The sequence below is a fragment of the Numenius arquata genome, chromosome 1 (assembly GCF_964106895.1).
Source record: "Numenius arquata chromosome 1, bNumArq3.hap1.1, whole genome shotgun sequence".
Lineage (NCBI taxonomy): Eukaryota > Metazoa > Chordata > Aves > Charadriiformes > Scolopacidae > Numenius > Numenius arquata.
In genome coordinates, this window is record NC_133576.1 from 114,970,726 (window position 1) to 114,996,065 (window position 25,340).

Here is a 25,340-nt window from a genome sequence, read left to right on the forward strand (position 1 = left end):
GGGAGAAAAGCTTCCTCCTGGGTAGAAACAATAGATATCTCACCTTTAAAAAAAGCAAAAGTCACTGGTCTTGAAATTCTGCAATGAAAGCTCCCTTAAGGATGTAGGAGAGTTCACTTATGAGCCTTTCCCCCCACCACCTTTATTTCTCCATGTATGTACTATTTTCCCCCTTAAGCCTGTCTGGATATAGAGATGCCGAGTACGAAGTTGCAAATTTCTTTGCTCGAGAGTCTAAAAGGAGAAAATACGCCGAACCCGGGGGCTGCCCGGCCCCCGCTGCCGAGGGTGGGAGGGGAGCGGGCCGTGTCGCCGGCGGGGCTCGGCGGAGCCGCAGCTCCCCCGTGTGTGCGAGCGGGAGGTGGCAGCGGCCGTGGCTCCTCTTCCTCCCTCTCCAGCCTTCTTGCTTCCACCGTACGTCTGCGCCCTCTGCTTTTTCCGAGCATCCTATGAACAGTGCTTTCAAATAAATATTCAAACTTAATAACGCTAAACTTTAACGCTAAATAGACTTAAGTCAAATAACGATAAAGCAAGCAAGTTTGTCACATGTTGCTGAGCTCGAGTGTGCAGGGCGTTTGAAGCTTGCACTGGGTAATTAAAATAGAATGAAGGCCTCTGGAGCCACTTGAGATGGACATGGAACTATTTAGCAGTGTTCATTTCTCTGAATATTCATGGCTGTTTAGGAGCAAAGGCAATGTTGTTAGGATGACAGTTCTTTTCCAAGAGTGAATTAATTCTGAAGTGGCCGGTAATGAGCTCAGTAAGGCAGGCAGTTATCTTTGCACAGGAAATATTTTAGTAGATCCCCTGGATCATACAGTAACTTACAGAGCTTTCTGTTTTCTGATCCTTCGAGTTGGTTGAGTCCTTGTGCCATTCCAAACATGGGTCGTTTTTTCCCTCGAATATTTTTCTATCAACTTTTGAGCCACTTGAAATAAATTAATACATTACTTGCATGATCAAGTTTCTGTTTGCAGAGACAAGTTCTAATGTAGTCTGGCGAATCTTTAGGTATATCTTATAAATCTCTATTAGTGCTCTTTTCTGTTGCTATGTCTCTACTTTGTTCCTCTCCTGCACTAATTTGCAGGTTTAGGAAATTTTGAGACAATTATGGATGCCAAATAAACATATTTACAAACGTTAACTAGTAGGACTGGTTTTAAACGATACTCTAAGCTACACCTGTCAGTAGTGAGATTCCTCTTGAAGGTAATTCAAAGCACTTGAGGTTTTGCTTCTGCTCTGAACCACTTTTTTTTTAAAAATCTGTCTCTTTCTATTGAAGAACTTTCTGTTCATAAAGTTAACTTTTGTGAATACATTCTCTCTGTGTATAACAGCAGGAGAAAAGAAATACAAATTATTATTACTTAGTTTTAAAGGAATATTAATACCTAAAAGGAATATTAATATCTACAGTATGCACAAATCATATATTGCCAAGTAAAAAGACCTATAAAACATCTTTCCGAGTCCTAACGCTGGCCGTACAGGGATGCATCACTGGTGGTGCTAAACTCTCTGGTTCCAGCTGAGAGCTTATTCTGGGTCCTTGGATGTTATTTCTATACCAAGTTACTGCTCTGAAGTTGACAAAAAGAATTTTGTATGCTTTCAGGTTAAACTTTATTATAAGAAGGGAAAGCATGCCTACAGCCTCTTGGCTTCTGCAAAGAAGGTTATGCTAAATGCTAATAATTTTGAACAAAAGGCAAAGTAACTGCCTCAATAAAAATGCAAAAGGTGGAAAGAAGTATCTTTTGGGGACTGAAAGAGTTAACTTGATTTTAAATGATGTGGAAAGCTCAAATAAGACTGTATGTTTGAGGTATTTTTGGGTGAGTGAGTCTGTTGCCTGTTCTAAATTTGCTAGAAAATTGTAATTATGCAGTTAATACAAAACAAATGCATCTTATATGCATTGCTGCCTAACACACTTTGAGAAGAGTAACTATGCACAGTACCCTTGAACAGTGCCCTAGTGCAGTTATGCTCTAGGCAATGCTCTGCAAGCATAGTTGTGAAACTCATTTTTCTGTGTTCATCTTCCCCTTTTTCAGGTTTTCCTTTAATCAACATAAAGACTTAAACTTTGGATTCCAATATCTAGTTGTTACTGCAATATCTCTTAAGAAAGAAAGGCATCTCATATTTTTTCTGAAGCAATACATAGGCTTGCTGAAAGTAATTAACAACATCTCCAAACTAATGAAGCTAGTCTGAGTAATTGGAGCCTTGCCATGAATATAAGTGAGAGTGCTTATCCCTTGTCACGTGCCTAATGGTTGTGAATATCATTCAAGGACTCCTTGAAGAGTCCCAGGACTAAGACTGGCTCATAATTACTTCCATCCCCATCAGAGTGTGTCACCATCTGTGAGCTGTGTAGTCAGTTCCTTTTTGCTGCTTTTGTCTGACTTGATAATTATTTTTTTTTAAATTCCACACAGATGACCCAGCTTCAACAGTTAGTGTATCTGCAGCTCCATCTTTGCTCTCAGGTGGTGAAGATAATTACTTTTTCCCTCTCTTTGCTTCTGAGCTGGCAACCCAGTTATTTCGGTTTCTGGGTTAACAAAAATAACCAAAAGAACCCCAAAATACAACAACATAAAGCCATAGGCAAGCACAGGAGAGAGATTGAGGCTATGACATTTCGCACGCGTACCTAAACTTAGCAGAGGTAACCGGTTTGGACAAACCTTCCTCTGTTGTTTTTTTTTCTTATAGGGCAGACATTTTCTGGTTTATTATGTCGTCAGTTACAAATTGTATTCTGGGATCTTTAGCTCTGTTGATATTGATATACATGGGATGTGTAGAGACATGCATCTGGATTTAACACTGCAAAACACTGGACTTGGGCGCAGTGCGGAGATCATCTCTCCTGGGGATCTGGCCCTTTGTGCTGCGGAACAACATCAGTGAGTGAAAAGGAAATTCAGAAACACGGCAGGGCTTTATCACAGGTGAAATTGCTTTTGGTGTGAATTTCCCTTCCCAACACGGTGCTGTTTTCTGTTATCGTATCTTTCTCTCTCGAACATATCTGTGCCTAGAAGCCTCCTGAATGGCAAATGCACTAAATTCTCCTATGTTTTGTAGCTTGACTTCTTTCGTGTTTCTTTATCACATCATTCCCTAAAAGATGTAGGCTCTTGGAAGTAAACTATTTTTGGCCGCAGGCTATTATATTTGAGTTCATAATAGGTAGTAGAGTCAAAACATAGGTGAATACAAGTCAAAAGATTGCAAAGTTGTATAAGGAACAGCCAAAGTGCCAAAGAGTTTACTGGACTTCTGGGCCTCCAGTTCAACAAGTTATTTGGGTCTGCAGTGACTGAACACAGATTGCTTCATCTTTTTTTTATTTAATTTGTTTTCTGAATCAGGTCTTCTTCAAATGTGTGTTAAATTGCGTATCATTTGCAAGCACATCTGGCAAATATTTGGGGTATGACTATTGCATGTAAGCGATGCTGCACTGCCAGCAGAGATGTGCATCTGCATCAGGGTGTCAGTTTGATATATCTTATTATGTCAAAAAGAATCAAAATACTTCCAAATTCCTTTGGCACTTATTACGTCTCCACATGTTTCCTCTAAGCTGTGCTACAGCTCAAAATAAGTCACCCTAAAGGTGCACAGATGAGGATGAACTTTCTACTAATTAAGCATGAATGCAATGCTCTTTGCTTGTGGAGTCTATAAATACACAGCTGTCAGGTCAGTGAGGAATGTGAAAGGATTGTATGACAGCCAAAAAAAATTGTTTTACATTTTCTTAGGCAACAAGTAATTTTAACGATATTGGTATTGGTACCAGTACATTCTAATAATTTTAATCTTAAAATTAACAACCCTTGATACCTGTTCTTAACAAAAGTATCTCCTTTCACAGTTTACAGCTGAGATTAAAATTGCAGTTTAAATATCAAAAAAAGTTTTTCTAGCAAAATAGAAGGGATTTTGAAGGAATTGTTTTCTACGTCATCACGCTAGAACTTTCTGATGTGCCTGAGAAAGGTCCTCTTCACCTCCCATTACTACATTAATTCTGTGTTTTGATGGCCTGGTTTTATTGGAAATTTTAACTGTCTCTGCATGGTTCTGTTTTCCTGCCTCTCAGCAGGTTTCTTTTTAATTCTCAAATGTTTGAGTAGTCAGTTGTGACTCTGTCACTGTTTATAAAACCTTTTTTCCAAGATACCTGAGTTTTTTTGCTTGCTTTTGTTCTGTGATGTCAGTCCTAATCCTGATGGTTCATGTCATACTAATGGACATGTAAACTCTGCTCATTTTTTACTTACGGGATTTCTTAATGTCCTGGAACTTGCTGTACTGAAAGACTTGCAGAATAAAGCAAAAGTCTGCGTTCCAGTAAGAAACATTGACATGAGAAAGCAATCTCCACATTCAGCGTGCTTCAGAAATCTTAACGGTTGTAACCAGCCCGCCTGCGTGGTGGAGACGCTGTTCTGACCGAGGTGTCTCTTCCACAGAGCTGGGCTTAAAATTCCAGACTTTTGTGATTATTGCTTGTGCCTGCTCTTTCTTCATCCTTAGGCTTTTGAACTTTTTCACGTTGTAAATTTTGGGAAGTTGAATTCTCTCTGCACGTTTCCTACTTTTGCTGCTCTGTTCTAAGAAGCAAAGCCCAGTGAGAACAGCTTTCCAGTTATGAGAATCACTCCACCAGAGCCCAGTTACAGACTGCACATGTACACCCTGTTTACATTGCTTAGGGTTTTTTTCTGAAGGTCACAGTGTCTGTTAATGGAAATACCTTGACTTTATAACATTTACTAGCAAGACATATTTTGATTAATTTCCCAAGAAATGCTGTTGGGGAAGTATACTATTTGAACAGTGCCTTTGCTAGATAGATACTTATATATTAATATCAATGTTTATTTAATATGCTCTCTATCCATCTTGTTAACATCTGTTGTAATAATGGAAACTATTGCCAAATAGTTTCAAGAGTGATGGTGATGAGATAGCGTGCATCTGAATGTCTGTTTGGATTGGACTTTAGATTTATTGTCCGTATTCTGCATTTAGAAGAAAGAGAATCTCTCAATTTTCACTTTTCTTGAGCATAAAGAGCTTTAATAGTTGAATCATTTGATCTAGTTATTGAAAGGATCACTATTATTGTTCAGCCCAACTGACCCTCTGGAATTTAAGGAAGGTGTTCGGCCATTTGAGGTTTTGCATTTTCTGCTATTTTATTGCCCTTATCGTTACATGAAATGCTACATTATCAGCATATTTGTGTTGGTTTTGTACGGGTTCCAGATGCAGTGTGCAATGACTTGTTGAAACCTTGACATCTGTTTTGCCTTTTCCTCCTTTTTTTTTAGAAGTCAACCATGTCGCTCTTTCTCAGTGTTGCATGCTGAGCCTTAACTTCATGTGTATCTAGCCGAAAGGCATCATACATCTCAGTTACGTTCCAGACAGTATACGATGGAGTGCTGTCCCACACGCTTTTTATTAATGATTATGCCTGAAAGAAATGCAGTTTACAGCATTATCACCAGAGTCCACCATTAGTCAGTAAGCTAACATGAGAACATTGTGTCATGGACATCAAGGTGATGCCTGCATTGTAGCACTGGGATTTTGGAATTAAAGTGCTTTCAAAGAAAGAAAAATAAGTCTCCCATCTCTAAATGTGTTTGGGTAGCTCTATGTTACTGCACAGTCCATCTGCTACTAGAATCCCAGGTTGAAATCTGGTTCTGCTGCAGGCGTGAGGCGTGATAGGTTCAGTTCAGATATTAATAGCTCTTACATATTCCATGTTTCTACCTGCTTCTGCAGTCCACGCTTTCTCTTTCTCAAGAACAAGAAAGCCAGAAATATTCCCACATTTAGCAAAGATATACTGTAAGGCAGATTGCTTTGAATCCAAAAAGCAGTCCAAACTAAAGGAAATCTTTGTTTCTAGCGTGCTTTCCAAAAGCTGCCTCTCTGAGTGCCACCAGGTGGACCTGATGACATGGTAGTCTCTAACGTGGATGCTTTCATAATGGTGTGTAGACTATAACTTTGACCTTTTTGTGTATCAGACAGTGATCTATATAATACAATTTCTGTTATAGAGGGATTTTTAATATCTAAAGCAAAATTACAAATAAAAGATTTCCATCTGGATCCAGACAACTAGTGAATTTTATTTCAGACTGATTCTCAGATAAGCAGTGTCTCCCGCAGTCTCCAAGGGAAGCCTGTGTGATCTCCCAGTGTCTCAAAAAGTGACTGGAGCTTGCTACCACAATTCCCAGCTGGGAAGGTAGAGAGCAGCATCTGGCCAGCCAAGCAGAGCAGGACCCAGCTTATGGCTTCCTGCTGAGCAAAACTTTGCAAAAATAAGCAAACCTCTAGAAAAATACATAGTGGACTGTGGTGAAAAATTAGTCAAGTGCTTCTGCTCTAAGAGTTAATTCCAGGCCTCATACTTGCCTTATAGCATGTGTTTGATAGATCTCTTAATTGAAAATGGAAATAACAGTATTGCACACTGTCAGGTAAAATTATGAGAATGCCTTTGCTTGAAAAATTGTATTGAATTCACGGAGAAATTGCAATCACAAGGCCTCACTGATTTGCAAGTATTTGGAAAAAGCGGCTTTTGAGAAAAATTGATCAGGCACCTTATTTTTGACATTTATGGGTAAAATCCAATTTTACAAGATTTGGGCAGAAATACATTAAAGCTACTTCAGAAATAGCAGACCCACTAATTGCCTTATGAGGAAATAGGTCTATATAATGCATTTATTAAACACAGTGAGCATGACTGAGTACAATGTTTAATTTCATCTAGCACTAGAAGCTTACCCTGAAAAATATTTTTATCTGTACTTTAAAAAGACATTTCCTTCTTATCTCCAACCCTGTAGTTATAATTTCTAGAAATTGGCACCTGACTGCATTTTTCTTTCGAATGAATTAATTTCACCCAGCTGATCTCTGCCCCCTCATTTAACTGCTCTAAGAAACTAAAATGACAGGATTAAATCATTAGCTAAAATTTGACATGAAATGTGAACAATGAAAATTCATGATTGATAGTTCTTGCTTATTTTAGAAATTTTACACACAGACATGAGAATCTAGTCCAGTGCTCTACTGTTTATTGCAAGCATAATGAAGCTGTGGATTTTAATCTTTGAATAAATCTGTCATGGTATTCTAAAAAGTAATATTATCCCAACCAGTGAAAAAACCCAGCATTTTCACTTGTAACATGATTGATGATTGAAAAGTCACTTGGCTTTTCTACCCAAGTGTGGCCTTCAAATTGTAGGTTTTTTTGTTCATAAGAGGTTTTGTCATACAAAGGCTTTCTTCAGCCAACAAGCTCTTAACTGTCGCTGCTTCTTGAAGGATACACTGACAAGTGCTTAAGATAGTTTAAGAGACTGTTCTGAAACCAGCAGCTTTTCAAGTCCAGCTACAGGAGTACAATGATTTGAATAGCAAATAAGTAAAAGTAAACACCATCTTGACATGGAGGATATTAGCTATAAAGTGGATGAAGAAGCTTCCTAAGGATTCTGCACTCATTAGATCATGGGCAACGTATCCTGTGCTTAATTTTTCTATTCCTGAGTATTTAATAGTAGAATTCAGTAACAATCATGAAATAAAAAAACTCACAAAGACATGGTACTGCATTTGTCTTTTTCAGGAAAGGACAGCTTGCATAGGTGCATAAATTGTTTCCCTTGTACATACACATTCTGAAATTCAGATGCTTTTCAAAATAAGTCCACAAAGTTGTGAGAGAGTATCATGTTTTTCCTGGTAATAACTTGTAATATGTTCCAGTTTTGTTTACCTAGTCTTTGAAACTGTTTCAGTACTTCTGACAAGGCTTTACTCAAGCATGCAACTTAAAAGACATTTTATTTTGCTTAGCGATCACAAATGAGAGTAATATTAATTTCCTGGTTCTTTAGATTGTATGAGTACACTATTTACTCCTGAAATAGTTGCCATCTGTTCGGACAAAAATACAGGACGGCTACTAGATCCGCACTTTGTGTTTCTGACCACTAAATGGTAGTGTTGTATTGCAGCTGAAACAGGAAAATATATGAATACGGCAGAGAAAAAAATTAATCCAGCTGTAGTTGAATTCTGCCGAATTCTGTTTTTTCCATTGGTGTATTAGTTATATCTTCTGCTGTTAAATCAGCCATTCTCTCAATGTTTGATTGTACCAGAAAACCATCCTCTGTTTAACGATAAGTAATTTTAAATGTGTGAGGATTTTTTTTTCCCCTCTGTCCCTTTACAAGCTTTGTTCTGCTGTTTGAATTCTCCATCACAAGCATGTTGATCTGTTGTGCAATTGCTGTGGGTTTAACAGGAGTGTGTTTAATGGTGACCGGCAGAATTCCATTTCCTTCAATGCAAAAGAAGACTGTATTTGATGTGGCCAAGTGATTCATTACTTAGGAGAAATGCTTAGCTGAAGTATGTGTTTAACTTTTATGAGCACGATCGTCTGGGCTCTGGGGCTGCAAAGTTATCTCCCTTTTAATTGTGGTGTAGGAATATGCACTGTGTATTTGACAGGGGAAAAAGATGCTTGGGAATGCATTTGTGACAGATGGACAATCCTGCTTCTTCATCCAGCTGGACTTCAGAACCTGAAGGCTCGCTTTCCCATTTCTTTGCCAAAAGCATTGCTTAGAAATTGCCGCAGTCCTTGAATTGCTCATAAGTATGCCTTCCTGCTTACTTGCCTGAATAATCTATCCAGCAATTCAGCTTTATCTTTTGTATTATTAATAAAAAATACAAAATATTTAAAGTATTTAAGTAGTAATTATAAGCAAAATAAGTAATTTAAAGTATTAATTTAAATATAATGATAAATAATATTAATAATAATAGAATTTTTTTTGAGATAACACCTGTCGTGTTGCCTTTTCCTGGATGTGGGTGTCGTTCTGACTTATATTGCAACATACAGCTGCCTGGCCAGCTGCTGCTTCCAGATGTTACTGAGCAGAGCTGCTGCAGGAAGAGAGCATCCCTCTATCCTGTCTCAGTACAAATACAAATAGACAAGGCAATAATAATGCCTGATCCCACTTTCTGTGTCACCCTGTGGCAGACAGTAGAGGACATACAGCTGCTTTTGCCTTGCTTTATGCTCTAGCAGCCTCTTGTCAGCCAAGAAAATGCTATGGGCCACCTGTTGGACCACAAAACAATAAGATACAGCTCTGATTCAGAGCTTGGAGCAAATTTCCATCTTTTTGTTGACTCTGTGGGGAGGGCTGGATCAAGCATTGTATGAGCTGTTGTACGTAAGTCATTGATTGTTTGTTACTGTTTGAGATTTGCTAGACACTTTACAGTAGATTAAGGAATAGCCAATGCCACAAGGTACTTCTAGCCAAAACATAGGGTATACCTGGCTGGAAATGCAAATTCTCATTTTGTAGGAAATGCCAAACAATAAAACATTTGAAGCCCCAAAAGAAGTAGAGCTAAAATGTACTATTCAGAATTTTTAAACTATTTTTAGTGCTGGGATGTTGCTTTGGAGTTGAGTAAGTTTAGGGACCTTGAGTATGAGTATCCACATAAAGAAGTACCAGTATAATGTTCTTATTGTGATGCTCTCCTGCATCAGCTCATCTCATGTAATCCTGTTAGATAGCAAAATCTCTGGAGAGCACGTACTTTGGATTCTGACTACATAACGGCATCTGTCAATAACTTGGGGGAGTGCAGTGCCACAAAAGGAAGATGAGACAGTTTAAGTCCATATTGGCTACCAAATAAACATCAAACATAAAGACAAAATGCATAAACCATGATGAAAAATTATTGCTTACTATCTAAACTGTACAGATCCAGGTTTCCCCAATCTAAGTTGTGTATGACAGTCACTTTCAAAACAGATATAGCAGAAATAAAAGAGGCTTTGAAGAAACTCTTAGTGGAGTTGCATTTTTCTGTAGGTGGCATGAACCTGCAGTGCACTCCAGTTTTGCAAGGGCAAAAGCTCATGCTTCGTTGGTCTTCGACCATTAGAGGGTTGGATGAAGCTAGTAAAGGTGTTTGTTCACATCTGATAGCCTCAAGATCTGAAATACTCCTCTGAAATACTTCTACTTTTAGTCACTTTGGATGGACTGGAATGCTACAAGGCAGGAGCTGGATAGTTAAAGAGGTATATTGAGCTAAGGTTTCAATAATAGCAGCAAAGTATTTGAGATCCCTTTTATATAGCGAGTTAAGGGGCAAAGTAGTATCCTAAATTTAGGATGGAAAGAAAAAGAGGAACACACTAAGATTATGAACTTGGGAAGCCAGTAGAGTTTTACAGCTTATATAGCTGTATATAGTTGGACATATAGAAGTTCTGGAGTTTCCTGATGACTGTAATCAAGGACATAGTAGAGAGTAAGAGGAAGGAGCCCAAGACTAAGCCATTCTAGAAATGAAAGAGTGGTTTGAAACTGCAAAGAAAGGCATTGATTGCAGTCTTTGCAGGCAGGAGAATGACTAAATATGGTACCATGAAAACCAGAAGGGAGATTTCCACAGAAATTGTGTAGTGCTGTTAAATTGGAGTTAAATTGAGAATGAGTAAAAAGCGTTTCAGAAGGAGGCTGGTGTTGAATTTGCAAATGCTATCCTTAGTGGAGTGATGGAGAGATTGTAAAGAGCCACAACTTAGTGCCTGTGGTGCTCTTCAGAGGGTGCTGAAGAGGAGGATGTGGGAGGAGAATTACATTGTGTTGCCAGGGTGTTATAGCCATGGTATAGAGGAAATGGAAAAAGTGTGCTCAAAGAATTCATATGTAGGGGAGAAAATGGAGTCTAGTAGAAGAGGAAATGGCAGTTGCCTTGGGCAAGATACATTGTTGTGGTGTGTGATGTAGAGAGATGAGTTTAGAAGAAAGAACTGAGTACGAGGGCAACAATAGTATTTTAAGTTAGAGGTGGCTGTGTGTCAGCGCTGGAGACTTTCAGAAGAGGTGCAGAGGGAAATTAAATCTTAGTACGCTGTGGGGTTTGGGTAGCAGAGTGAAGGGACAAAAAAGCAATGAACTGTTATAAAACTGGAGGGCAGCAAGTTTATATTTGATGCTGGAGATGCAGAAGTAGGTGAAAGGAGGAGATGCCCACTCTAGGTGTGATGATGCTGTCTCTGTATTTTTCCTCTTTCCCACATGCATGTGTGCTCTCTTGCTCCACAATAGGTAGTCAGCACAACTGTGTATTTGTGCATCTGTCAAAGTAAGGTAACATTCGAGGAGTCATTTTTGGGTGTGGATAGGAGCCCTGTTCTCACTGCTCTTATCCTGTCTGCTATGAAACAGTTTTTGTCAGGAGGAGTTTGAACTCCCACAGAGAAACCTTTCACAAAACTGAATATTAGTGCTTCTCACCATTGCATTCATGCACAAGCCCATAGGTTCCCTGGTGGGAAATATCCCCTGCTTTCCTCAAATTCTATAACAAAGAAGCTTGTTTACTAAATTGGTTTTAATCTGCAAAAGAAATTGTTCACGTCTCACCTAATGCTTCAGGCCCAAGTATAGTAGTTTCAGAGAATGAGAACTGCCTAGTTTCTTTATTTTTGTCTGAACTTCAGAGGATTAATTTGAAAGTTTTTAAAAAGATTTGTCACAAATTAAACGTGTTACTCGAGAAGGTGGTGATGGCACAATTGCAAAACCTGGGATCTTAATATAGATTGATTTTCTTTTAAGCTTACTATCATTTAGTGCAACACAGAAAAACAAACCAGAGGATATTAAGATTAGCATATAAAATATAGTGTGGAAAGGTTTTTCTTGACATCATGAAAAGCCCTTACTTACCAAGGCAGAAATACATATTTTAACTGAGAAAAAACAGATACTTGATTCCTAGTGACGTATTTGCCAAGTTTTAGCTGCATGAAGATCATAAAGGCCAAGTTGCATATAGCATAGAATGGATGTTGATGAATACACAAATCATAGAAATAGTCTGATTGTACATCTTCAAGAGTTAAATGAATAAAGCAACTTCTGTATTGGTGACAGAAGGAATGAAGTGAAGAGGGGTCAGTCCTGAGCCAGGGCTGATCAACAGGCAGCTGAGGAGGAAAGCGTGTGTGAGGCAGAGCATGGCTACCCTGGGCCCGAGGGTGCTGGGCTGCTTTCCATCTGCTCGTGTCAGGCAGCATGACAGCACGTTGTTTCTGCTGCGTCCAAGTACAAAAATTCACATGTTTCTAACTGTGATGGTGTCTTGTGTTCATTGAATTTGGGGGGGGACACATACTGTTTCAGAGGCGTTAATCTGCAATGTGGCCTCACAAGCCAGTTGGCAAAGACAGCACTGCTGTGTAGCTTCAGCCAGTTTCAACCCCTATGGTAGCATCTCCTCTTCATTTACAGAAACCCCTACGGTAACATCTCCTCTTCATTTACAGAGGGCACTCTTGTAGTGAGAATCTCATGATAAAACGCTCTTCTTCACTGAAAAGCTCTCACAGCTTGATGATGCAGATGTCACCATGGAGATTTCACTCCAGCAGAAAAGAACAAATTCCGTGCCGTTCAACTTCGGGAATGTGTAGCAGATACCTCCCAATGCCTTCAGCTAAGCCACCACCTGAGGAGAGAACTTGGATCAGAAGCTGAGAGAGGAAGTACATATATGCTGATGATAAATTATATTTTTTGTAGACGACTGGCTCTCAAGAAGTGGCATGTGTGTAACGACAGATAAATGTGAAAGGGCATGAATAAAAGCCTCAGAGCCTGAGCCAACAGGAAGGGAAATAGACTTGCCTTAAACTTGAAGGAAATACCCAAATGTGATGCTCTGTGAATTCCTGTTGAGGTCTAATTCCTTTCCCTTAGAAAGGATATTAATTGCTATTATCCCATAGTCCACACAGAATTGGGCTGGCTGAGGTTCCTGAAAAATAAAAATAATTTAAAAAATAGGCTTCAAGTTTAAATTTATTTAGAAACAACAAGTATTTTTCTTTCCCCTTTTTGAAAGCCTTATTGATATGTTTGGATTTCTCATTTCACAGCAATGACCTAAAGAGGAATTACACCAGTATGGAATGATTAATTTCTGATTTTCCTGAAGCCTTGAAATCCTTCTGAATGAGTAACAGTCGGTTGTTTTGCTGGTCTTTCTGCTAAGGGAAGCTCTACACTGTAAGGAATATATTACTAAACTGAACAAAGCATTGAGAAAGCTAGTATGGGGAGCAGTCCTATTCTGGCTGGGAGATAACTGTAGTAATGTAAAATGTGTTTTCTGTTCCTGTCTGCTAGAATTATGAAGTTGAACAAGACTATGTTAATACCTATACGAACAACTTGTGTGGATTTATAAGCTCTGAGGAAAATCCATAGCTGTCATAAGACTTCTTACTGCCCATGGTATATGGCAGTGAAATCAGTTCAGGATCTAATCCGAGATATTCCTCCATGAAGCAATAGACAAAGAGTGGGGAAATGGGTAAAGTAAGTACAAAGGTGGTAGTTAGTGGAAAATATAGTTTGGCTAAGGAGGAAAGTAGAGGGAATACATCAATAAAGATCAATGTATATCTTAAAACAAGGAGGGGCTTTGTTTTATTGGAAAAATCAGCAGAGAAAATTCCTGCCTAGGAATTAAACATTGAGGGTGAGCGAACCAAAAGTATCAGGAAAATGAAAAACAGCTCTGTAGTAAAACTCATAAAACTTGACACAAAATTAATGAGTCAGAGTCCTAAAATCATGAGTCATTTAAACACTGAGGTGTTTCCAAGGATAAAATTTTTATTTTTTTTTTTTTCACCATCAGAGAAACGATAATCAAACTCAACTTTAGATTGTTTTAGGTTTGAAAAGACTACTTTAAAATAGCTTTAAAACTTCCCAGCTGGCTGGCTAGGGGATGAAGTCTGGAAGGCATTTGCCACTGACTCTCTGCCTGTCCCCTCCTTTGGGCTGCTCTTTCCCCACAGCCTCGATTACCCCTCTGTCACCCTCCGTGTGTGCTCCTGCCTTGCAGCCCGCATCATCTTCTCCTTCCTTTATGCCTCATGTTTTCCATTTGCCATCGTTCATTTATCTTTCTCTTTTCAGAAAACTCCTATACCCACTTGTCAATTGAGTTGTCCTGCATCTTTTTTGTTTTACCACCTCATTTCTTCGTCCTCACTTTTCTTTCCAGCTCTCCAACAGCCGTGGTGCCTGAGGGCGCCCCAGCTTGAGGTATTCTCATTGCTCATCCAAAATAGCTTTCAGCTTTGAGTCTAATTAAGTTGTTGTTGTTAAAAGAAGACAAACAAACAGAACACATCCCTCCTCCTTTTCTGTCCAAGAACCCAGCATTATAAAAATTGTAACAAAAACATGAGAGTTAGCTCACTGTGCCAGTGCTGTGAGCTATTCCTGAATACAGAGGAAAATTTCAGTTTCTGATTCTTTTTTATTTAAAAAAATCAGAGTTGGTATTAACTTGATATGTGGTCAACTTTAAAACAATAGGAAATTATATGATTTGCTGTGACTGACATATACAGTTTTGTTCAGGTTTTTTTTTTTGTGTTTGTTTTAAAACATGAATTGAAAGATGTCCCTGACCCCACTGTAGTCAGAATACAGCAGTTATAGAAGGTGATTTCATCTGTAGCTTTCATGCTTTTAGAGAAAGGATTAATTCCATCCCTTCCTCCTTCCTCCCCTCTTTCTTTTCCCTCTCCCTCTCTTCCCCTCCGCCTTTCCCTCTCTTTTCCCTCTCTTCTCCCTTCCCTCTCTCCCTCCCTCTGCACCTCCTTCACACCACCACTGACTGTTCTTTCTCACTTGTGGTGAGACAATAAAATCAAGTAATGGCTCTACAAGCTGCTATTCTTACCCTCGGGTCATCTGTGCTCCAAAACATAAAGCATAGTTTCTCGCATACTTTGTAGATATAAGAAAGAGGGTCTCCATAACAAAGTTACCAACTTCAAAGAGTTGATTATTAAGAGCTTAAATGTTTCAGGCCAGTCAAGGGAAAACAAAAGGCTCTACAATAGTTAGGAGATCTCACATAGGTTCCAGGTATTTTCCTATTAAAGAAAAAGAAAGAAAAATGAAGGCAATTTTTAAGATGCCTATAGTGTCTGTGCTATGGTGTAAAGCCAGTCCTGATCCTGGGCTGGAGGCCAAGTTTGCTGTTCTGCTCCCTGTCTCCTTCTGGGGCAGTTCAGCTGATCTGCTTCGTGCTCCCCCAGTGGCTGTGTGTGCCTGGCCCGGCTGGGTCCCCGTGTCCCCTCTGGGTTTCTAGCGAAAACACCACACCAAGATCTGAGATAGGAAGTAATCTGGGGTCCTTCCTAGGCAGACACCTGCATTTCCCACTGGAAGGGCATGTGGGATTCTGAAGTTGCTTACTAGGACAGGGTTTGCTGGGGTGAGTTTAGGGATGATGGATTCTCCTGCCTCTCCTCTGTTTTGCATTGGGTATGTACAGGTCAGCCAGTCTTTTTTATGTGACTTGCATATTATCCAAAGCCTGTACTAGTGATCAACGTTCTTTGCTGGTGCTTGTCATCTTTCTCACCACAGGTGCAAAGGATTGTTATGCCTGAGACTCCCTGGCCTCTGGTAATGTTACTGTTATTTATTCTTTCCCCTACAGAGTGTGAGAGAGACACCATTAACTTCAAATATCACCTCTTTGCCAGAATGTTTTTTTGTTTACAAGTGTCACAGTATATCAGGTGTGTGGTAGGAAATATTTATGTTTTCAGAATTTCTTTTTACTTAAGGTGTACGTTTGACTGCTTCTGCATAGACTTTGTTTTCCCCGCTGTGAGAAGTGTCCCGATAAAATATAGAAGATGAAAACATACTTGTGAAAAAGAAGAAGAAGATGAATTCATAACAACAAATATGTTTGGGGAGGCTTTTGTAATTCACTTTTTTAAAAACTGACTAATTTTAAAACTGATCACATGCAACAGAGCACACTGGCCTCTCAAGCACTGGCACAGTCCCGTACGGGTGATACAAATCCTTGATCTTCTAAGCCATAACTTTTGAGGAGCTATGTTCTCCAGAAGTGAAAATGGGTAATAAAAAGCAGGTCCTGTTGCTTTACTGATGAGTGAGTGTGAATAGAAAGTGCTTGCAGATTTCTCTCCGAAAAAGCCTGGAAGGGGGTGCTCTATATTTGTTAGATGCCTTCTGGAAAGGCCCTTCAGTGTAACCTCTGAGGAGCACGAGCTGGGGAGCAGGACGGGCCAGGGATGCTGATACTGAAAGGATGGAGAAAGCAGACAGTGAAGGACATCTCAAGGCTTCCAATAAATAATATAAAAAGACACTGGAATCCTGAAGACCTATTATTCCAGAAGGGGATGGGTTTGGAGGGAACTTACGCTCTTGCTATGAGCTTTTTAGGAGCTATAATTATAATTCCCAAATTAATAAAATCTCAGGAGGCAAGAAAAACTGTAATAAGTGTATGTAGTTTTACATACAGAGTAGGAAACTGAGAGCATGGAGAAAAGAGGCAAGCATAAGAACACTTTAAATTATAAGTGTGAAGTTTATTAAAAAACAAGGAAGACTAAGTAGAAATTATTTTTCTATTGTGCTAATCTTATTTTCTTTCTTATTTGCATATAAATTGTACTGATTGAACCTGAGATGCTTTAAATATTGGCGTAGTTGAACCTGGTTAGGTGTTGCTACCTCCATTTTAATGTCTTATTTAGGCTTGAATGAAACCCTTTTAACTGGGCAGAGCCCAGCATTTTTGAGCTTTATTAAATCCGTACAATTTTTTGATTCAAGTATGAATTTAATTTTTATTTGTGCTTGTTGTCAAAATAGCTCAACCTTGTGCCTAGGGTTGCTTATTATTTATTCATTTCTAATACTCTGCTTAGTATAAACACAAATGTAAAGGTTATCACTCCCCAGAAGTGTGGCAAACTTGGGAGGCAAACAGGAAATCACAGGATTTTTAATGTCATTCTGCAAATGAGTAGATTTGTGCATGCTGTGGGAGAGGTGGCAATTTCAGAGGAACTTGACTGAAGGGAAGAGATGTTTGAAGCTTGGTGGGAGTATGGGGTGGGAAGATAGGCAGGATATGTCTTGTGGACAGAAAAAAAAAGATGGGAAGTAAATGAGTTTATATAAAGGTTGCTGAGGCTGATACACTAATAGAACATAAACTGAGTAGGAGCATGGTGAAAAGCTCCATCAAATATTTACATTTTTGATGTTGGTGTTCAGGTACTGTGTGGTGTTAAGATGACAATGGTGATAGGAACAGGGCTGTGGTGGACCAGAATTTAAAATTATATGTATTGCTTAAGAAAAGAGGAGTACCTTTATCTCTTTTTGGGTATTTATTTCGTCTCGTTGTTCTTCTCTCAATTTCCTCTTTTTTCATTTGCTACTCTTCTACTTTTAAAATAGTTTTAATGACAAGTCTTACTCTTCTAGCAAGTCACGACATATACCACTATTTTTCTTCCTTAAGATTTTTCTAGCATAGAGGCTTAAAACTGTTGTAGATGCCAAAGCCTTCAGGCGTGTTTCCAGGAAGCACAATATGAATTTTATAACCCCTAGACAGCAGTCACTGTAGGTTGGGGAGGGTACTTGTTTTTATGCCAAAGTCTGGCAAACTCTGTCTAATCTCATTAGCTAATTCTTTCACTTGTGTTTTTGTAGGCTTTAAAGTGCTGTCTTTCCCCCTCAATCCCCCTGCTTTTTATGAGGGGGGTGGTCTGGTTCAACTGGACTGTGCTCAACTATTTTGTCAATTTTTAGAAATTCTTTATGTGTTACTTTCCTGTCTGTACACTGATGATTTGAAGCTCTATTTGTGAAATTATCCTGTTCAAACATTAGCGCACTATTTATTTACAAAAAATTATATGAAAAATAAGCAAACATAGCCTTTTAAAATCCTCTTGTAAATGTGAAGCAGGAACAGAGCTTATAATATTGTTTACCAAGTGTCTTTGTTTTTTTTAAAGGTAGCCTGATACCTAATTTGTTTTTAAAATTTGTTAAAATTGGATCAGTATGTCTGAAGTCAGATTTTTGGAAAGTTACTGATTTTTCTTTAAAACCATTAGTATAAATAGTCATCTAACTGGAAACATTTAGCTGTTAAGTAGTGCCTTATGAACTAAAAGCTGTTGAAAGGAAATCTCATGTATGGACATAAAACTACACCAACATAATCCTGACTATTCACATTTGGGACGAGAAAGGGATTGTGCTTTTACTCAGTACTAGAAGTATCATTCCAAGCCCACCCGAGTGTTCAGCTTGGTGCCTTCGAAGAGACTTCACATAGACTCTGCTGGTGAAGATGAAGGGTGTGTGAGGGAGACTTAGTTCACCCATATGAATTTCATGCCCCATACAGGAGATTTTGCCGAAATAACGACATTTAATTCTGCATACAAAGCTGTAGCCTCATTTCATGCTAGTCAAAGGATAGAAATGTGGTCTCAAAAGCAAATTAATTATCCACTAGCTACTGAGTGGTATTTTGTGCGTAAACAAAAGGCATTTACCTCATACCCCATTGATGCATCATGTAATAAATGTGACAGTTATGGCTTTTTGTCTTATCTCTCTCTTCCTGCAGTGTCCATAAAAGCGTTTCTCACTTGTAACAGATGGTCAGGGCACAGCTTTTGACATTTATCTGGAGATGAAACCCTGTTGATTCCATTAAAAGTGAAGAGTTTTCATGCAGATGGAGACAAGGAGAGATTTATTGTTCTTACAATTCTGATGATGAGGTATTTCATACAATGCCTTCCTTTCCCTTTTGCTTGCAGGTGATGTGCCTTCAGGATTTCTTTGGCGACGATGATATTTTTATTGCATGTGGACCAGAAAAGTTCCGTTACCAGGATGATTTCTTGCTGGATGAAAGTGGTAAGAAGATGTATTTTAAAAATACTTACAGAGTTGAGAGCAGATTTCCATATCATGCTAATTAAGCCAAAACTGTATCACCTAAATTGATTTCAGAAAGAGGATAAATATTTTTGTTCTTTAAATTCTGAAGGTAACTGAAAGCAACATTAAAACTTCCAAGGGAGAAATACCTGCCTGTGCAGCATAAAACTTTACTTCAGCCTGAATGTCATATACCATAGGAAATAGTAATATGTTTGGTGGAACTCCTAGTTTTCAAGGTCTTTCTTTTGTCTTTATTTTCTCTTTGAGTTTATTCTGCTTCATTATCACAATCTCTCAACCTCACAGCTCTTACAATTGAGATTTAGATAATACTTCACAGGTAGTATGATAAAGGAAGATAGGTACAGTTCTGTATGGAAGATAAATATAATCAGCAAATGCAAACAATATCATCTGAGACAAGTTAGGGAGTTCTCTCTCAGAGACTGATTAATACAATAACGTAGTCAATGTATGTAATCCTCTAAGGGAAATATATGCTTGATTTGCAAATACTTTTATTGTTACAAAGAATATTCCTAACTTAGGAACCACAGTAGTAAGGAGAAAAAAAAAAAACAAAACAAAAAACTATAAGCTTTGTGCGTTTGAAAAAAAAAAAAAAGAAAGAAAGAAAAAGAGCTACTACTTAAATTGAGTTTGGTTTTGTATAGAACAAGGTCCAGCAAAGGTTTTCTTGCCCCTGCACTCTCTCTCGGTTCAGGGTATGTTTGTAATCTATTGGTATCAACTCCTTTCATCTTTTTTTGAAATGCCAAAGGTCTCAAAGAACAGCTGACTGGAAAAATCGGTCAGAAAAGAATTTGTTACAGTAGTAACTACTTCATAGTCATCACGTGTGTGGTTGTTTAACTTCACCACTTCATAACTGGTTTTGATGCAAATATACATTCAAAATGAAAGACGGTGCAGTTGTATTTCCCTGAGTAACCTATGGAACCCGAAGGCTTCTTGGTTTATCTGGATCCAGACAGATGCTCCATCAGCTTGTGAGGGAGCAGAAGCAGCCAGCTTGCACAGACCTTACGTTGTGAGCTGAAGGATGAGTAGGAAAAAGGAGGTATTTTTGCAGCTGGGCAACGGGAATGACATTTTGTATTAGGTACAGACAGACGCAAGAACACATTCCGCCTTCCTCTAGAGAACCTTATAATATGGAAATAAAAATCAAATAGCACACCAGATTTGCTCTTTGCAATAATGAAATTTCAGTAGTTGCCTCTAGGATAAAATGTACTAACCGTGGAAAAGTAACTTTAGCCATCTTTAGGACAGGAATTAGAAAATAAGGGGGACATATTTGGGCATCAGAGGAGTTTCCCAGGTGGCAGTGTCGACAGCATGGCCGTCCTTGCCTTTAATGAGAGGAGAGGCAAGTAGCTGACTGCATAGTCTGGATTCACTTGTGTCTCTTATCTGAAAGATGACACTGGCGGCTGCTCGGTGTCTCCTCCCAATGAGTCCTGCGGCAGTTTTTCCCATGCTGACTCAGGGAGAAGTGCTGGCAACACATTTTTCTAAATCCCTTTTTGAAGTACATAGCTCCTTTTTGGAGGTCTTGTGTCAGGGTACAGACATAGCCTGACTCTGCTTAGTCTTTATTTATCTGGAATGCCATCAGCTCTTTGAGTAAGCACTATGTTCCTCTGGAACATTGGTGCTTAAAACCATATTATGCTGAGCTGAAAAAAAAAAAAGCTTAAAATCTAGGTTGAAAATGCACCTTGAGCAATTTGTTGTGGTGTTTGCTTTTCTACTAGGTAAAGATTTAGTGAACATTGACTGTTTTGACTACAGGAGTGAAAAAAGAGCCGGAAATCAGACTCCAGACTATGTCTCTCATTCCTTTGTAAAGTGTACATCTCTCTATTTTTGGGAAAGTTTGGTATCAGAAAACTTGTTCAGGTTGCTTGCCATTAACAGCTGATGTACCAGCTGATATGGATCTAGTCAGCTTTCTCTGAGGTAGAAGAAAGATTTGGAGAGAGAATTGAAAAACAACTGAGCTTTTAACTTGTTTTGCTTGGCAAATGAAGTTGGTGTGATCACACTGTGTGTCTGTGTGTTCCTCCTTGTTAATCTAAGGACATTAAAATTATTAGTAAGTTCTGTCCAACTGTGCAACGCTTGGAAAGCTTGTCTCTGCTTCCCTGAAAAGCAGCTTGAAGCAGCGCTATGCTGGTAGCTGTCACTACATCCCTCCACTGTTTCCCAGTTTCGGCCAGATGATGAGAATAACAGTTAAGGCATTGCAGTTTAAGGAGGAAAGAAAAGCAAAATTTGAAGGTGGGAAAGAAAAGTAGAGAGAATAAATACTTAATCAGGGTTCTGGGCTTTTGGGAATTACTTACCAGGGAGGAAGAATGCCCTTGTTCTGTGGTCTGTGTTCAGAGCTCCTGATACTAGAGATGAGCAAGAGACAAAATTTCTGATCTTGGAAAACTAATCACCTGTACTGGGATTCATTTTAGCTAACACTAGGTATCAAGAGAGTGGATACCTGCAACTGAGCGAGTCCCACTAGGTTTCTTTCCCAGTAAATAAAACTTAGACCTATTGTCAGATGGTAGATGTTTGGTTGACTCAATGGAAGGTGGATGTTTAGAGCAGTTCATGTGAATTATGCTCCAGAAATATCTGGATGCTTTTGTAAAGGATCTATGTGCCTGATTTAGCTGTTCTTATCTACACTGTGTTTCTGTAAAGTTGCTGAAAAAACTTTTAGTATTAGATTAATTCCACCCCATCAGAAAGGGAAAGTCTAAAGACTCATCAGTCTTCATTGTTTCTAGTCATCTTTCTTTATCCTGCTCCCATGGCTTGCTCCTAGGACAGTGTAACACCTTCTAAATGCCATAGAATTAGAAATCTAGAAAAACCAGTCTAGAAATCCCTGTCTAAATGTGGGATTAACATTCCCCATTTTACTTCTGACCTATTTGTCTAACATGCCCCTTTAATACCTCTGATGAGGAGGAATCTGTAACCTCCTGAGATGTCCTGTACCAGTGGTGAGCTCCTCACTGGTTTTCGGCTATCTTAACCCAGATTCCCTTGCTATAAATGAAGCCTTTACTACTTTTCTTATCTGCTGTGAACATGGGAAACAGATAATTCTTTTTTCTTTGAAAAAATCTGTGGACTGCCATAAGCCTCATTAATTTTGTCTTCTTTAGGCTGAATGATTCCTTCAGCCTTTCTTTGTTTTGACTTGAGGCTCAAACCTGTCCTTGAAGAGGGCATGTATTCCTTCTTTGTATCATCTCCCATCTCTGTTTTAAGTTTTTCAGGAAGAGGCGTTGCATATCCCCTTGGCAATCAGTTAAGAAAAGTTAATTAGGGATCCATCAAAGAGAAAAACAAGCAGTCGGCACTATACATTGCAGTTTCTTCTGTCTTCCTTGATGTACAGATGGTTTTCATATTAAACACACTGTTTATCGCATGAAATACAGAATCAATAGACACCACCCCTATTGTAATTCGTAGCAATCATCTCCATATCTGACTAATCGATAGATATGATAGCCACACACACTTCCATCATCTTCATGTCCCACCTGCAGTTCTCTTGCATGGGAATGACCATAGAATTAAGAAGTAAATACTCCTTGTTTGCCAAGTATTATCAGTGGCGATGCTATTTTCATAGAAAGTTTTTGTGGGAAACGTAAGCACAAACCCATTATATTAATGAAGCACACATTACAACAGCCAGCTTGTAAGATGAAAAATTCCTCAGCGTAGAATATGGCAGTGGCTGCTTCAGGCATTGTCAGCTTGCAGTTCTGGATACTTTCCCAGAAATCCCAGGTTTTCTTTAACCAATGATGGTTCAGTTTTCAAAGAAGAGAAGAAGTCAGAGGATGGTTTTCTATAGCCCTTAGCTGCTTGTTGGCAGAGATTTAAGGGCCATGCTCACAAAGATATTTGCAATCAGCTATTATTTAGGCACCTAAATAGGACTTGGCAATGTAAATAACTCATGGGATTGGGCCTAAATGAGAACATCTCCTTGGCTTACATGGATATTTCTTTCTTAGCACTGTAAAATATGAGAGGTTTTGAGGCTGGCAGTATCAGACTTAAATTTTTTAAAATTAAATTTTTTTTTATGTTTAGTTAATGTTGGCTGAGTGCTTTGGAAGCTTAAGAGTCGCACAATCCTGAGCAACTTCATCACATACTGAGATGCATCATGTAAAAAGGCTGCAAACGCGGTTGACCAAAGCCAGTGTCTGCCTCCAAGCAGAGTGTCACCAACATAGAATGTCTGGATGTGAAAACAACTGCAGATAGCTTGTCAAGAGCACATATTACTGTTATGGAAACAATGACGAGAATGACTCTCTTCTAGGGGAAAATTAAGCCTGGAATCTTTGAAACCTAATTTCACATTGACTTTGCTGGCCTGTGTTAGGCCTCAGCTCAGCATCTCTGTGCCAGCAGTGTTACTGCTTCTTCTTGCCAGCAGCAGAAAATTTGCCAGGAAAATCTGAGTCCTGCGGCACCCGCACACGTGCGTGTGCTCATGGAGGCAGGCACACGCATCTGATTCAGTAACTGCGGCTAAGGTCAGGAGTATCACGTTTATCCCTGTTAATAACTGTCAGGTTTCTGTAACCTCAATTACTCTGTCCTTCCTAAAAGAGGGAGGAAGGGGAAATGGGTTATAGTCCTCGTCTACCCTGATTTATAGGACAGAGGCTGATGTGTTAAGCAGCTTTTGGCCGGACTTAGGAGTGGAGAGCATGCTGGCTGACTTACCCTGCCCTCGTCAAAAACTCGTGCTTTGGCAATTGGAAAGTGATGGTGGGTTCTGGGGACTTTGAGATATAACTTTGCTTTCAACAGAGGCATAAATATAAAGTGTTCCAGTGCAGTGTGATATTTTCAAATGTCAACAACTGCTGGGCCTTGGAGACAGATATTCTGTGTACGAGGCAGAAACAAACGCAGGCAGGAGGGGCCAGTCCTCTGGCTGTGTGTACCATTTAGACTAATGGTTCAGAAAGGGCAGAAGGAAAGATGCTGTTTTCCCATGGATTAGCATCCAGTGCCCCCTTTATTTTCCCACTCCAAGACCTCCAGTTTCATCTCCACCCTCTCACTGTGCCTTGGACACTTGTACAGTACCCTCAGCTCCCTCCCAACTTGGCACGCCACTGCTTGTCCTCATTCCCTTCCTCACAGTAAGGATGTTAAGGGGGTCTCTCTTTTATCCAGCAGCATGACAGTTTCACAGATTTCCCAAAACTGATGGAAATATCCCATATCTGAGACCACCTGCATCCATCGGTGCTGGAAGTACCTCCCTCCCTGGTCCCGTGCTCCAGGCTTGGCTGTGGACTGCGTGGAAGTACTCCACCATGTGGTAGTGTGCGAGTGACTGGCTTGTTTTTGTATTAAACTCTTAAAAGGAGAATGTTGATCTGCAGTTAAGATCCGAAGAACAGGCTGTTAGCATGATCATCAGGTGGCTGTTAAGATAATATCATGTGGCGTTCATTAAATAAAATCTGTAGTAAAGCTTGAGTCGAATCAGCTGTTCACATGAAAAATGCATTCACAGAACTTAAGTTTTTTCTGCACAGGATTTCTCTTTTAATATTTGGCTTTTTTTATAGATATGTTCTTGATTATGTAAGCCCATTTCTTTATCTGTTGTCTGCAAGCTATTTGCTTTGAATGTTCTCTACTCTGTCTCACAGGTCTACTTATCTGAGACATTGCTTCTCACCTTTCTGCCTAAGCTTCTCTAGCAGTGAGTTTGGTCACTTAAATCATAAATCTTTGCTCCCTCTGGCTGGCAGATTTATAGACATGAATAAGGACATTAGAGCTTTCAAGAAGATTACATATGTACTTTCCAGTCCAGATTTACACTGTAGTCCCTCTCTCTTCTTTCCCTGTCCCCACCTCCTCACTATATTTGCATAGTTATCACTTTTCATCAATATGGCTATGAAAAATTTGCCTGTATGTATAACCAGGAAAAATCGTGATCACTTAAAACTTATAAAACAGTCTCTCATTGAAACTAGCCAAACAGTAAGGCTGCAGCTGATGCTAATTCACTCTGCTCCTTGAACCAAATGTTCTTCAATATGTTTTCTGCAGTATTTGCTTTCTCTGATGTCTGTTAAAAATAGCATGAATGAAACGCCATCCAGTAAATTAGAACTGGTGGAAATTCCCACTTCATTTGCATAAGGAGTTTTGAGTGTGCATATTCCTTCAATATTTTTCCATGGTAAAGTTGATTTTGGATATGAAAATACTAAAAACTTTGGGTCCAAAAATATCAAGCCTTTCTCAATAATATGTGCA

General features: G+C 39.2%; 1 protein-coding gene across 7 annotated transcripts in view; it reads left to right on the forward strand.

Annotated features, from left to right (window-relative positions):
* The window catches only part of DCLK1 (doublecortin like kinase 1), a 248,884-nt gene that overhangs the window by 104,142 nt on the left and 119,402 nt on the right, over positions 1-25,340 (forward strand). For all 7 annotated transcript variants that reach the window (XM_074163010.1, XM_074163814.1, XM_074164602.1 and 4 more), the window contains exon 3: positions 18,863-18,962. In XM_074163010.1, the coding sequence (XP_074019111.1) occupies positions 18,863-18,962 (100 nt within the window). The remainder of the gene's footprint in view (positions 1-18,862; positions 18,963-25,340) is intronic.